This window comes from Phaenicophaeus curvirostris, chromosome 15, assembly GCF_032191515.1.
Source record: "Phaenicophaeus curvirostris isolate KB17595 chromosome 15, BPBGC_Pcur_1.0, whole genome shotgun sequence".
NCBI classification, from domain to species: Eukaryota; Metazoa; Chordata; class Aves; order Cuculiformes; family Cuculidae; genus Phaenicophaeus; species Phaenicophaeus curvirostris.
Window position 1 is genome coordinate 14,963,233 of NC_091406.1, and position 15,423 is coordinate 14,978,655.

Genomic DNA, 15,423 nt, shown 5'->3' on the forward strand with positions numbered 1-15,423 from the left:
AAGCATAGAAGCCAGTCAGAGCACCTTGGTGACACATGCTACGATGCCGCGAAGAAGCTCCTTCTCTGTGTGAGCACTCTCTGGAACTGCACGCAGCACTGCTGTGGTGCTTGAGCAGTGAAATCAGGCTTTTTATTGCATTGAAAGGCTGGGTTAATTCTTAGCAGTTTGTCGATCTGTGTGGCTATCCTGCTTCTAAGACCTGAGCTAGCGCTTCTGCAGGGCTCTCCAGCCTGTTCTGGAACTGTCTGAACCACTCAAAGGGGCCTCAGCTCTCACTCAACTGATACTATATTGCATTGATTTGTGTTTAGTGACATGGTTTAGATTGGAGTTTATTTTAGTCAAAATATTACTCTGTAGAAAAGAACTTGTGTGTGCCTACTGTAATACTATGTGTCATTTTTATTTGTATGCCCTTTCTTTGGTTTAACTAAGCCCTGTAGGCTTTGCAGTTGAAGGATTAAAAAATAACAATAGCAAATAAAAAGCATAATTTTTTTTCAATGTTGCTAGGTATCTTGTTCTATGCACCTCATTTATTATTTGCCAGATAGCTGGAGGCATACCAGCAACTCACTGAAGGAATGAACAGAAAATATGAAAGCGGTGATTATCCTCTAAAACCCAAATTAAACAGGCTATTATCATTACTGCTTTTCTGTCATTTCTGTATATTCTGTAGGTGCCATCATATCCCAGACTACTTTTGTTTGCTACAGTTCTGTAGTTAACAGCTGTAAGGAGGAGGATTTAAATGTAATTTAAATGTTCCTTGAATCTCACGTGTATCCTGTGAGTGAGAAAACACTGTGCTGTACAACATAGTCTTTACTGCAGGGCATCTTCACCCATAGGACCACCTGGTCCAGTGTCAGTTCAAGTCAATGAAAACACTTTACTGACTGCCAGCAGGCTTCAGATAAGAATGTGTAAAATGAGGTTAGGCAGAAAGATAAACAAGAGATACTGCATTCCAGACTATAGCTGCACCACATTTGCGCTAAATGGGGAGAGATGCTGGGAACCCATTGTATCTGCTTGAAGATATTGTTTGGAGGATGCATGGCATGACAGCTTTGGATCATAAGGACTCACAGGAAGGACATGGATCTGCTGGAGCGGGTCTAGAGGAGGGCTACAAAGATGATCAGTGGGATGGAGCACCTCCCATACAAGGAAAGGCTGAGAGATCTGGGCTTGTTTGGCCTGGAAAAGAGAAGGCTCCAGGGAGACCTTAGAGCAGCCTTTGTGCTCTTGGAAGGGGCTCTGGGAAAGCTCTGGGAAAGCTGGGGAGGAGCTCTTGATCAGGGGGTGCAGGGATAGGATGAGGGAGAATGGTTTTAAGCTGAAAGGGGGGAGATTCAGATGGGGTATTAGGAAGAAATGTTTTCCTGTGAGGGTGGGGAGGCTCTGGCACACATTCCCCATAGAAGTGGTGGCTGCTCCATCCCTGGAAGTGTTCAAGTCCAGGTTGGATGAGGCTTTGAGCAACCTGATCCAGTGGAAGGTGTCCCTGCCCATGGCATCCAGTTGGAACCGAATGATCTTTAAAGTCCCTTCCAACCCAAACCATTCTATGATTCTATGTAGCCTCTTGATTGATATCTGATTTTCCACATGCAAACTGAATAGAGGCTAAAATCATTGTCCGCTTGTCTTCAGTGATTATGAGATGTCATCTTTACTTTTTTTCTCTCTCTTCTATTCCTCTTTTTCATTTAATTATACTAAGAAGCTACATAATCCTTCAAAGTTAGAAAAGTTTAAAAAGAATAAGATTTCTCTACCTTCTTTTTCCCTGACTGCCCTTTCCCTTCTTTCTCTATTCACAGTGATTTGCCCCACTGTAACTGGGAGTTCTGATGGCTATTAAATTTTGACTTAAAACACAAAGTAATTACACAGTGTGTCTCTATATTTTTGTTTACTTCAAATGTTTATTTTGGAGTTTTGAAAGCAGTTTTTGCAAAGGAAAATCTATATGTCCCTGCGCAGTTGGGTGCATGTGTATTTGTATACCTGGAGTTTGTGAGTATCAGTGGAATGAAAAGGAACTCTGCAAAATTGGATATTGAAAATTAATTTGCCAAGTCAAAAAAATGAATTAATCACCTTACAATTTGGTCTCAGAATAATTTCATTGTGTAGATAAAACCGATGAGTATTTTTTCATAAATGTATCCAGTGCTATCACTTCTTCAGAAGAAAGCACTGTCTATATTGATTTTGTTTACTATTCATAATGACTCTGCAGACTTTCTTGTTAAATTCAGCTTTTCATAGATCTCTCTTAAGTTTTGAAAATATGAAACTATAGAACTCGATAGACCTTATGCAGGCCTGGAGTAAGCAGTAGATTTAATTTTGGTCACAGTGACCTCTCTTACAGCAAGGTTTGTTATTTTCTATACTATTTGTTTTTCTATTGTTGCTATGAAGAAAACTTTAGTTTGTACTGTTACAACAGTCATAGACTGTGGCAATGTGAAGTGCTACAAACAGATAACAGAATTAGTATTTAATGCTCATTTTGTCTTTTGGATTATAAAGGCTTTCAGACAAGAGCTTTCTTTTTCTTTTGTGTCTAACCAAAGGCCTCAAACCTTAGTGATCCCTTATGTCTGTGAATATTAATAATGTGAAATAAGATAAATGTAGTAATTGTACATAGTAGTAGTTGACTAAATACTCCTCTTCATATTGACATGTTCTCATTTCTCATCAAGTTTTGTTAAATAGGGTCCTGTTCTTCTGACAATACATTATTTACTTAGCATCCTTCTTCTTAGTAACAGGCACGGTCAAGAGAGAGCAATCTAATTCATTCCTAGAAGAAGGTACTCCACTATTTTACAGCAAAAATACCACACTTATTTTTTTCTTGAGCCATAGTCCTCTCATGTTACTACTAAGTTCATTTGTCCTATGCCTCAACAACATTCCTTTCATTGTAATATAGTGTTGCCGTATGTGCATTGGAACAGATAAGCTGAGGAAACGTAAGTGAGGGGCCTTCCAAGTGCTGAGGAACAAAGCAGTACATGGGGGCAGCGTCCCTGTGCACTGAAACAGATAAATTTGCTGATTCTATGCTTACCAAATCATAGAGTTTGAGGGTTTGTTTCAGAGTTGTTCACAACTGTTGTGGTCCGGGATAGTCAGCATTCTGGTGTTGCTTACCACTGTAGGTGTGATATGATATTAACTTATCAAGAAATTGACTTTTGAAACTATGAGCACGTTAAGAATCTAACAGCCTGTTTGAACAAAAATAACCAAGAAACACCAGGAAAGCCATTCATAAGTCTGCTCTGTTACTGCAGTTTAGGTGAGTTGTTGGAAAAAAACTAAGAGAGGAAATAAATTTGGGCATTAAACACTAGCCCTAGTGTTCCAGAACAGCAAGATTATCAAGATTGTTCTGTTCAGTAAGAATGCTAAAAAGTGTTTTGAGATCTTGTATCTACAAAACACTAGTTTATATCATTCTCTGTGAGTTCTAGAGATATAATGCATTTATTTTCTCCTTTTGCTTTACTGCTGACTTATATCACTCTCTTTACATGAATGCTGGGCATTTTGTCTGTGGTATGGGTATGGAGAGGAATGAATTTTAGTGTTTTGATTTTGACACCTTCTCTTACTGCGATGGTCCCTCACAACGCTAGTCACAGATTCCTGATGCTACATTGCAAAAAGTACTGACATCTTTCTTGCTGTTTTAATTGTAAATGCACGTGTACGTCTGTAGAGCTCCTAGTTACCAGTCTCACAGGCAAGCTGCAGACTGAAAAAGAAGGGAGGCTGCATTGTTTAACCTCCGACAGCAGCACCCTGTGCAGAGACATAGCTAGAAAAGTGCAAGACACTTGAACTGCCATTGCCTGTACTCTGCCTAGTCTGTGAATAAATAGGTTGTCAATCGAGCACTTTAAACAAGCACTTTCTTCTTTTTTAACCTAGCTTTTGACATTTTCCATTAAGCATACTGTAATAGAAAAGATGAGTAGAATTTCTCTACACATCAGGAATAGCAACTTGTCTGCTTAGCGTGAAGGGCCCTTTTCTGTGCCAGGACCAAGGGCTTCATACCATGGCGGATTATTTCTTGAGGTTAGATGTTGATAGCCCTTCCCTCAGTGACTACTTCACTCTTTCTTTGACTGCCTTACTCTGTGAGTGAGTTTGTAGGACAGCCAGGAGGTGATACACTGTTCCATGTGAGCTAGGACTGCAGAATGAAAGCAAGCTTTGACAAAGTATTTAGTCTTAGGGTACGCTTTGTATTGTGTGTCTTTCCACAGCAAAGACTATATGTCCAGCTATTAGCAGTGAGCATCAGCAGAGAGTCTGAGAGCTCCTCAGGCAGGTACTTTGTGACCTCATCCACTGTCAAACCCAGTGAAGTGCATCAAGCCCTATCAGCCATGTGCGAGTGCTGTGTGTGCTGAGGATGTTCATTGGTACTAACCATAGCACACCTGCACATGTAGGAAGATGTAAATGGAAATACTTATAAATTGGAAGAATATGGATTGGATGGGTGGACTGTTTTGTGAGGAATTGGTTGGATGGTCTCATCCACAGGGTAGTGGTCAACAGCATTGTGTCCTGATGGAGATCCATGACAAGTGGTGTCCTTCAAGAGTCCGCATGGGAACCAGTACTGTTTTATATTTTCATTGATGACATAGGCAGTGGGAGTGAGTGCACCCTCAGCAAGTTTGCCAATGACACCAAGCTTTGCACTGTGGTTGACATGCTGAAGGGATGCCATCCGAGGGACCTTGACAGGTTTGAGAGACTGACCTGTGCAAACCACATAAAGTTCAACAAGGCCAAGTGTAGGGTCTTGCGCCTGGGCCAGGGCAATCCCAAGCACAAATACATCTTAGGTGCAGAATGGATTGGGAGCAGTGCTGAAGAGAAAGACTTGGGTGTGCTGGTGGATGAGAAGCTCATCAGGAGCTGGCAGTGTGCAATTGCAGCCCAGAAAGCCAACCATACCCTGCCTCAAAAGAAATGTCAACAACTCTGGTGAGAACCCGCTTGGACACCTCTGTCCAGCTCTGAAGCCCTCAGCACAAGACACTGGTCTGTTGGAGCAGGTCCAGAGTAAGGCACAAAAACGATCAGAGGGCTGGACCACTTATATGAAGAAAGGCTGAGTGAGTTGGAGTTGTTCAGCCTGGAGAAGAGAAGTCTTCGGGGAGACCTTATAGCAGCCTTCCAGTACTTGAAGGTGGCCTACAAGAATGGTGGGGACAAACTTTTTTAGCAAAGGCCTGTTGCGATATGACAAGAGCTAATGGCTTTAAACTAAAAGAGAGTGCATTTAGACTAGATATAAGGAGGAACTTTTTTACAATGAGGGTGGTGAAAGACTGGCACGGGTTGCCCAGGGAGATGATAGATGCCTCATCCTGGAAACGTTGAGGTATCCCTGCACGTGGCAGGAGTGAGGAATTAGATGATCTTTAAGGTCCCTTCCAGCTCAAAACATTCTTTGATTCTGTGATTCAAAGTCAGGTTGGACGGGACTCTGAGCAACCTGATCTGGTTGCAGATGTCCATGCTTACTGCGGGAGATTTGGACTAGGTAACCTTTACAGGCCCCTTCCAACCAAAACTATTCTGATTCTGTGATAGATAGTGCACTGCCTAAATATCTAAACAGCTGTCCATTGCTTAAAGATTTTTTGAAAGTTAATACATCATTAATTTAATAGATCTTTTAAGGAAGACATTATTGTGAAAGTAGTTGAATCTTATTGTAGTCTACTAATGTTTTTTCCCCGTCCTTCGATATTTAAGTTATTGAAACATGAAGTCTGTCTTTGGAAGGCCAGAGTTAAATAAACTCTATAGAGATAGCATAGTGTTTCCTAGCAACATCATGTTTCTACCAGTGATGCTTGCTTCTCTCTTTAAGCTAAAAGCAAAGTCATGTCCATTAATCCCCAGCTGCACATAAAACTTTCCAGAGATTTTGCTAGCTCCCTACTGTTCATGTTTTCATCTTGCTCATATGCTGCAAAGCAAACTGCTTTAGTGATTTAATTCTCTTCAGTGCCTCAGTATAAAGCCAGCCGTGTGTGTATACTTACAATTACTATTTGTTTTTCATTTAAAACAAATAATTTGTCCTACAGTATGATACCTTCCCTCAAACATTATCATTTTGGTCATTCAAACAACGTGAGAAATGAAAGAGATAAAAGAAATGCCTTGAAAATATATTACCTGTGCTGCAATGGAAGTGCAATTTTTTCATAGCTAAGATATGTAATGCCAAAATAACCTTATATTTATGTGAAAGGGACACTGTATGTTTTAACACACAACAGCATTGAAATAAAATTTTTAGGACTTGTTTCTACCTGCTGATAGTTTTCTGTATAAAATGAACTGAATGGTCTTGGTCCTGTTCACAGAGGTCTGGTGTCTTACTCCACAGAGCTGTGGTGGAGGTTAAGCTGCTGTGCTGGTGCTAGAGGTGGTGCAGGTTCAGGCACCTTGGTTAACAATGCACAGAAACTTTTGTTGCTGATATCTATAGAGAACCTCTTCTGTGGGACAGCTGAGGTCTCAGAGGTTTCAGTCCAGCACTTTCCACAGGCCCAGCATTCTTTGTTTTAAAAGAATAGTAAAGGAAATTTTCAGCATTACATCAAATATTAATGTGGCGGTGGACTGCTTAGTCACAATTAGTCACTACTTAGTCAGCAAGTATCAGGTAAGAAGCCAACAAGGAAAAGTAATAGAGAATGCTTACATATTGTGATACCTATTGTATGAGTACCAAGGATTCAAGGCAGCTTGCTCTCCTACATAGGAAACTCCCGCAGCTGCGTGAAAACCAGTATGGGTTCAGAGGAACTTCTCTCTAGCATCACCTGGCTACAGCAGAAGCAGCTGGGAGGAGGAGGAAGAGACACGAACTCAGAGCTGTGGCCGTGTAAAGCAGTGAATACTAGAAGGCTGTTCAATCTTTCAGCACTAGTGTGAAAGTTGTGCTAGTTAAACAGTTGCTCCTATTCCCGGACACCCGGAGAGGCCAAGGGGCGCCAAGGGGACATACTATCATTTTAGTCTTTCTCCAGTGCTGCCCATCTGAAGCGGTGCTGCTCAGACAAAGAAAACATATTTACTTGCTTTCAGGATATATCCCACTGCTGCCTTCTCTCACAGCTGATGAAAAGAGTATCCACACTCTGGCAGGGTGCCCGTTAGTTCCTTGGTGCTCTTAAAATATTTGGGGAAGGGTGGAGTACTTAATTAATAGTCACAGCTTGGGATCACTGTTGGAAATGCGAAGGACTAATCCAGCCAGTCACTGAGTCCTGAAGGGGCTGCAGAAGATCCCTGTAGATTTTGATGCAGTGACCTATGACTGCTGGTGGAGGGGAAAAGGAGAGAGCATGAATCTCTGTGAGCTGTTTTGAGATAAAGTCTTCTGCCCAAGACCAGCAGGAGTGAGATTATTCGATGTTCTCTGGTGGTTGTAGAGATGGGAGGGTTAGACTGTATTTCCAATTGAAACGCGGAAGCTTGTAATGATGGGAACCCATCATCTACTGTCAGTCTGGCAACACAGCCTTCTCTTCCTGCTCAGACTAATGAAAAGGTGCTATGAGACATATGCTGCAGGTCTCTCAAATCCTCTTTCACCTCCACAGGCAAATACACACGCTTGTGTGGATTGGATGTTGATGGATTTGATTGTATATGCCAAAGCTTCAAGCACCTTACAGGATGGAATTTGGTTTTCTTATCCTTTCATAATGAATATTCAGTAAAATAGAGTACTGCCTCCTGAGACTTATTTAGTTTCAGGAAAAAGCAGTCGAGTTATTCTGTAACCTATGGACATTTTGTTAGAACAGGTATGCACCTTAGCAGATCAATATTTTTGTTCCTAATTCAGCTCTTGCTATACAAGAAGTCACATCATAGCCATAGTCAATTCAAAACATAGATTTCTTCTAACGTACCTTTCAGAAACCATTCAATGTTACATCATAATATAAGTGAACTTTGTGTTAGATAAGTAGAACTTTTAAAGTGACAGTAGAAGAAGGAAAATATTTTCAAAGTTATTTATTTAAAGTTTGTGTTTAGAGAAGCTCTGGGGAATGATGCAATGCACACTGTAACAGGCACCCTGAGCATGCTTGTTGCAGAAGGCGTTCACCTTCAAATAGGTGTATACAGACATGTACAGTGGGAAAACGAGAGGCTGCGCTCTTCTTCAGCTGTTATTTCTATCTAACACCTTTCACTCAAGATCTGAACCTTTACAGGGTTTTTAAAACATGTTGTGGCTGATGGTAGGACTCCTCCTCTTTTGGCATGAGTTACGTCCCCATTTCTCCGAGGCATCTCCTTTCCTCACTCTCGTGCATCACCCCAGGGCTGTGGCTCTGGGCCAAGGGAGAGTTTGTCCCACCAGCAGGAACGAGCCTTTTTGTCTGCACAGTAATATTGTCACAAGTCTGAGTGGCAACGTGAATGAGTGTGTCTCGTACTCACCTTCTCCATTTCTTCAACCAGATGGCTGCCCCGATTTGTGCAATGGCAATGGGAGATGCACGCTGGGTCAGAACAGCTGGCAGTGTGTCTGCCAGACCGGCTGGAGGGGGCCTGGATGCAACGTTGCCATGGAAACCGCCTGTGCCGATAACAAGGATAATGAGGGAGGTGAGCAAAAGTCTTTCAATTCCCAGTCCCTAAAGAACAGAGGGTTATACGCGCTTTCTTCGTGAGTCATTTTCCTTCAGAAAGACTTGTGCTGTCATTGTTGTCAAGTGTTGCTGTTACATTTCTTTTGAAACAAATGAGACGGAGCGAGCCGTGGCCTTGTGAAGGGATGTGGTGACCCACGACGCCTGCGCCGGGAGCGAACGGACAGGTTCAGTCCCACCCCACATCCCACTGAAGCCCACGGTGGAGAGCGTGGCCCAGCAGACCAGAACTTTTTCCCGTGGGCTCTTGGCACATGTGAATTGCAAAGCAGCTCCCTGTGCCCGTGTGCACAGGCATAGCAGCTGGTGGAGCGGGGTATTTAGCAACTGTTGTGCTCTGCGCTGGAGGCCAGGGTCACGCTCTCGTGTACACAGGCTGTGTAAGTGGTTGTAGCTGCTATCATACTGCACGGTTCATGTGCCAGACTTGAAAGGGCTGAGCGAGGTGCGCTGAGCAGTCATATGTGGTAAGGCTATGAGATCCCAGTTCAGTTTTCCCTCTCCTTTATCAGGCATATGCCTATTAAATATGGAATTTGTGTCCTGTGTTTACCTTCAAAGATGGCTTAAGTTTATCTCAGTTTAGTAGAGCCTTCCATGGTGTATTAGACTGTGCTGGGCTAAAAGCAGTTCTGAGAAGTTGAGCCATCTAAAAAAGTTTGCTTACTCTATCTCTTTCATTTGAAGTAGCCTTCTTATACCTTTCATTGCATTGTCTTTAATGAGTCACATAGATTCCTTTTCACTTAATTCTGCTCTTCACAGAAAGTCAAACACCAGACAGCTTTGAGACTCCTTCAGTTTTCTTTGGCCAATAATTAACCTGAAGTGCACATCTGTTGTTTGCTGATTAATAAATGTTTTACTCATGGTATTTCCTAAAACTGCAAAGAAACATTTGGCTTATTTGAATGACTGCATCTAGGGTAAAATTGTCATTAAGATGAGTGCTTTAATTGTGTATAAAATTTCAGGGTGTAGAAATTGTTAGTAAGTTCCAAACTGAAGAACATGTCTATTTGGGTTTGATAACATAGTATTAACCACGTCTGAATATCATCCTCTGGTTTTAATCTGTAAATCCTCTGTTAGTTCCCTGGATCAGTGCTTACAGAAATATTTTAAAAGAGCTTGAGTTGATTCAGTTTCAGAAAACTGGAATTTGCTGTATATCTATCTATTGCTGAATCATAAAGAGAAGAATCTAACTGCCAAATTACATGATGTGGCATTTAAATATATAACAAAACCCACTAGATTTGTGTTAAGGTGCAGTGTAGGAAACAAAAAGGTGAGGTGCTATAAGGTTTGTAGTTTTTACAGCTTTGAAGGAAAATTTGAAAATGGAGATATCATCAGATTTTCCTCAAAATAAGACATGAGTTAGGATTAGATATGATTGTTTTTATTAGATATACAGGAATCAGATGTTTACTTACTTATCCAAGACAATGGTCTGCATTTGTAAAACAGATTGAATGGTAAAAAAATGATGAATGACACTATTCTGCTGTTTGTACCAATTTAAAAATGCAGAATTCTAAAACTTGGTTCATGGAAGGCAGATTGCAGCTCATTGAAGTTAAAGAATACGTGTAATAAATATGCTGTACAACAGATGTACAGTATTAATCCACATTACCATGCAGGGCACATGGTTTGTGGCATAAAAAAATAGTTTGGTCTAGGTTAAATGTAGAAAGGTTAGAGGGAGAGCTATTCAGACTTCAGTTCGAAGTAGGGGTTTTTTTTCCAGAGGCTAGAGAGGTTACTGCTTATTGCTTCTTGTGGGAGTGTAGTTTGAAAATCTGTGCTTCTTCCAGAACAGCCTGAAAAGTCCACTTGACCCGCACATTTTCACATGGGATTCATAGAATCATTAAGGTTGGAAAAGACCTCTAAGGTCATCCAGTCTAACCATCAGCCCAACACCTCTGTGCCTATTAAACCATGTCCCGAAGTGCCACGTCTACACTCTTGTTGAGCATCTCCAGGGATGGACACTCCAATGCTGTCCTGGGCAGCCCATTTCAGTGCTCCACCACTCTGTCAGTGAAGAGTTTTTTCCCTAATATCCAATCTAAACCTCCCCTGGTGCAACTTGAGGCCATTTCCTCTCCTCCTATCACTTGTTACTTGGGAGAAGAGACCAGCACCCACCTTGCTACGGCCTCCTTTCAGGTAGCTGTAGAGAGCAATGACATCTCCCCTTAGCCGCCTTTTCTCTGGACTAAACAACCCCAGTTCCCTCAGCCACCTCTCCTAAGACTTGTGCTCCAGACCCTTCACCAGCACCGTTGCCCTTCTCTGTACACACCCCAGCACCTCAACATCCTTCTTGTACTGAGAGATTTTATGATAAAGGCAAAAATGACTCTCTTGTCTTCTGACCTGTAGCTCAGTACTTAAATCTGACAGTCATCACTACTGTCTAATAGTCTCATCCATATTACATTTCTGTAGCATTTTCCTGTAAGGGAGCTAAGGTGATGTTCAACACCAGTTCAGCTGGCTGTTTTTCCACACACTTACATGATAAACCTGCCAAACCAAACAGACAATCCCGTCAATTCAGCCAGGCTGTGCTTTGGACATGGTGTAGGTGGCCATAGGCTGTGTGGCACTGCAGTACTCTTACATCACCCTCAAGCCTCTGGATTTTTGCTGTTTCAGTTTGCTTGATTATATTTTGAGTTTCAGCTCTCTGGGGGTCCTTTCCAATATGTGCTCTAAGGACATTCCCATGTCGTTCCCATCAGTGTGTCAAATTGTCAGTCACAAAACACAAAACTGATCATGTTGATCACTTCATACTTAGTGTCTTAGAGTGCAGTTCTGCCTTTGTCTTAAGCTGTCCTACTCTTCAGGTGTGTAATTCACTACACACCTGGCCAGGAATAACCCCGTGGCCTATATATTTATTAATGCTGTTGCAAGGGCGACCACAGGGATGTGCAGGAATGAAGTGCAAGGAAGGGGTATGTTCTGAGTGCTTCAAGATGCACCTGTATGCAATTGTGGCTGTGTATATAAAGGAACAGAAACAATTAAGTTTTCTGATTAGACGAAGCTGAAAGCTGTAATATGGGAATCAACATTAAAAGTGCCACCCTGCTACCAGAACTCCAAGTTTCATATAAAACACGAGATTGTTGAAAGTTATAGAAATTGTCTCTCCTCCCAGTCTCTCTTTTCATTTGAAACTCAACCAAGTTTATTTGCAGCAAAATGCTGAACTCATTTGCTGCTCCATTACCAACATTGCTCTGTTAACATAAGCAAGTAGTTCTAGAGTAGTACTGACGAGGCAAGCTGTTCTTTCGAAAAGCAGTAGGGTAGCTAAAAATATAATTTTTTCCTAAATGAGATACTTATCTGGACAGCTGAACCTCCTTCCTTTTCCATCCATCTATTCATGTTATTAAAATACAGTTGCTTCAGTGTGCCACTGAAATGCAGTAATCATTTTCTGTCTTCATTGTTCCCCATGCAGCAATAGATTTAACATATTTTGGTGCTCTTCTGCTGCTCAGCCATTCTTTGCAATTGTACCTCACAATCAGATTCAAAGGCCTTGGGCCAAGTCTTCATTTCATGGATGTCAGGAAGAGCATCACCGCTGACTCCAAAAGGGTTACCATTTGTCCTGTTTTGTCTTATTATCTGCCACAATGCTAATTCCATACCATAGTTCAAAAAGAGAAAAATGAAAGATTATACTTAATATTTTCTTTCCATTTTAGATTAATGCCCTTTAGTTGGTTTATTCCTAGAAGAGGCAGACGTGTCCCTGTCTTGTTGAGCCTTGAAAATCTTCATTTTAAATGAGATGGCAGTGTGTGTTACTCACATAAATAAAACAGGATTCCTGAGAAGAGGGAGGAAAGAGCGTCCAGAGCTGTTTTCTCCTCTTAGAGCTGTTCAGGTAGATCTGTGCCTGATCTGAGGTAGCACTGGCAAATTCAGTTGTGCCTGTCCTTACCAGCACATGTCAAATCTGGCTGTGGGCTTAACTGGGTCTTCGTTATGAACCTGTTTAGGGGGCTGGGGTGCATAGGCTACTGTGCTGGAAAAGCTTGAAAGTCTCTGACTTAAGTATTTGTTTGCCTATTTATTTGTCTGCCTTTTTTTTTTTTTAAGGAGAAAGCCTAACTAAAAGGTAAAGAGTTTTCTGGCAGTGACTCATTTCTAAGATCTTTCTTAATTGGAAAATGCATCTGTTTTCCAAAGCATGTTTGGAGTACATAATATACTCACTGTGGCCACTTCTAAATCTGATCCCTTTCCTTAATCAGTCCCACAGTAGTCTAATAGCTATTAAGCATCTTTTGGAGGGATTAGGAATAGCTTCGTTCTAAGACCTGTAATTGTGATTACAATGTATAATCCCCCCAACAGACATGTATAACCCATTTAATTCACCACGGATTTATTTTAGGAAATTAAGGGATTAGAAATGATATTTTGAGGAATGGGATAAGGTACCTTATTTTCCAAATTCATATTTTTATTGACATATTGCATAAGGAAATCACTCCAGGGACTATTTATACCCATATTTTTACAGTAAATATTTTATAATAATTTGCTTGTTCCTAAATTGAAAAATATTTTTAGTATCTCAGAACAATCTTCATAAACTGTATATGTTCAGCTGGGTTTTACCTTAGACCTTACAGTGCCTCCAAGTAAAGTGGACAATGTATGCATAGCAAAAATCATATTTCTTTTCTAAAGAATAGTTTCACTAGTTGTTGGTTGCAGTTATTACCAGGAGTTCTTGTTTGAAGGGCCTTTGTCCTGAACTCAATGGAATAATTTGGAAGAGATATTTAAGTAAGAACTCTGGTCTCTGCAGAAGCAGCCCTGGCTGGGGTCCCGTATCGCTGACTGGGGTTGCTCTTTCTAGGCTTTTCTTTCTTTCCCTCTTCTACCACCTTTGGCATCATTTCAAGGTTATTCTACTTATAATTTTTATTGACAGGTAGACTATGTAATCTCAGAGAAAGAAAAACAGAAAACAAGCAAAATTTTGCTATATTTGTTTGTTCCAGATTTGATCAAGAGGGAGGGGACAAGTGCATGTGGGTTAAAAAAGAAAAGCTTAAATGCAGTCACTGCTTATATCATTTCACAGATCACATTTCTCCTCAAAATGTAATCATCTGGGCTAAAATTGGGTGGGGAAGGAAAAGAGGCAACCTCTAGCAGTATAGAATGCTGGGCTAAATAGAATGAGGAATTCCTTGTTTGTTATGCAAAGTAGGACATTCTTTTTAAAATACATTTTAATTTATTTCCACTTGGCTTTCCAAAGAGAGTTGTGCATATCTCAAAAGGCAAATTTTGCCCTTCAGTTTGTTACTATATAGCTGTAACCCCACCAAGAAATACATTTGGCAGTAATCCTGTTTGGCACAATACATTAAAGATAATGAATGAGAGAAAGCCAGCTATCTGCTCCAGTATGAATTCTTTTCATTTCACAAGAAAAATACATTTCTAGAGAAGTTCACTGTCAGGACAGTGCACTTGACTGATTGAAAGGCTGTTTATTTGAGTTGTCTTAGAAAACTCATCTCTGAAATTAGACAGAAAGAAAATAGAAAGAAGAGAGAAGTGTCTTCCTGCAATAAACATTTAGAAAAAAATTGTTTTTAGAAAATTACAAATGCTGTGACTTGATACTGCATCAGGCTCGTGACATTTAAGATAATACAAGTATTTCACAGCACAAAAGCAAATCATGTAATTTAGCTTGCCTCAACAAGCATTGCCTCAGCAGGGGTCTCAAATTCAGCACAGACAAAAGATTTTTATGAAGTTCTCAATATAAATACCCAGAATACTCTTGGCGCAGAAAATACATTCCCAGAGCCTGTACAATAGTCCGTTTTAGAACATTAAATGTAATGAGTAGTTGAAATCTATTGTGGTTGCGGGCTAGAGTGAGTTATGTGGGCTTGAGTATAAAAATCTGTATGAAAACTAGACATTATGTAAGTTTGACAAGAGCTAATGAGTGTGCTTGTATGTGATTTTGTTAAAACTTCGTGTCAGCCTCTAATCGCCTTTGCACACATTAGCCAGCTTATGCTTACACTGTCCCTCACGGGATATGTTACTACAATACCATGTTCTTATAGCCCATGGAGAAGCCAAACCAAGAAATTCAGTCACTGCAAATTCCGTGGCTTAAAAAGCCCCCGGTTGCTGTGTAGGTATCCATGTGCACACTGGAACTAAATGAACATTATTTTTTTTTAAAAGATTGTTTTTACCTTGGAGCCCTCCTGGTTATCTCTGCTCTAAGCGATGTGTGGGTTGATTTTGGAGCATCAGTAATCCACCAGTATTCACAGGTGGTGAAGAACCACCACGCACTCGATGCAGAGCTGGAGCTACCCCTACAGCACTTTCTCCCCAGCTGGTGCTCTTTGAGATGAGGGTTTTCCCGACTATGAGCTCTGGGCAGCGCAGAGGACCTGAGTGGGCAAGGGAAGTGAGGCTGTTGCTCTGCCAGTGTCATGTTCCAGGATACTTTAAAACCCCCTCTGGGAGTTTCAGGTGCATTCAAAGGCACACCCAGCTTACACAGACACCAGTTTTATTCCACTTTACCACAACTTGGGATTTACAATCCAGCTTTTCCCAAAAAGCGACTTTGGATAAGGTT

The 15,423-nt window shown here is 41.0% G+C and overlaps 1 protein-coding gene across 10 annotated transcripts in view; it reads left to right on the forward strand.

Annotated features, from left to right (window-relative positions):
- Positions 1 to 15,423, forward strand: part of TENM2 (teneurin transmembrane protein 2) — a 596,193-nt gene that overhangs the window by 533,770 nt on the left and 47,000 nt on the right. For all 10 annotated transcript variants that reach the window (XM_069869284.1, XM_069869285.1, XM_069869286.1 and 7 more), the window contains one exon: positions 8,557 to 8,703. In XM_069869284.1, the coding sequence (XP_069725385.1) occupies positions 8,557 to 8,703 (147 nt within the window). The remainder of the gene's footprint in view (positions 1 to 8,556; positions 8,704 to 15,423) is intronic.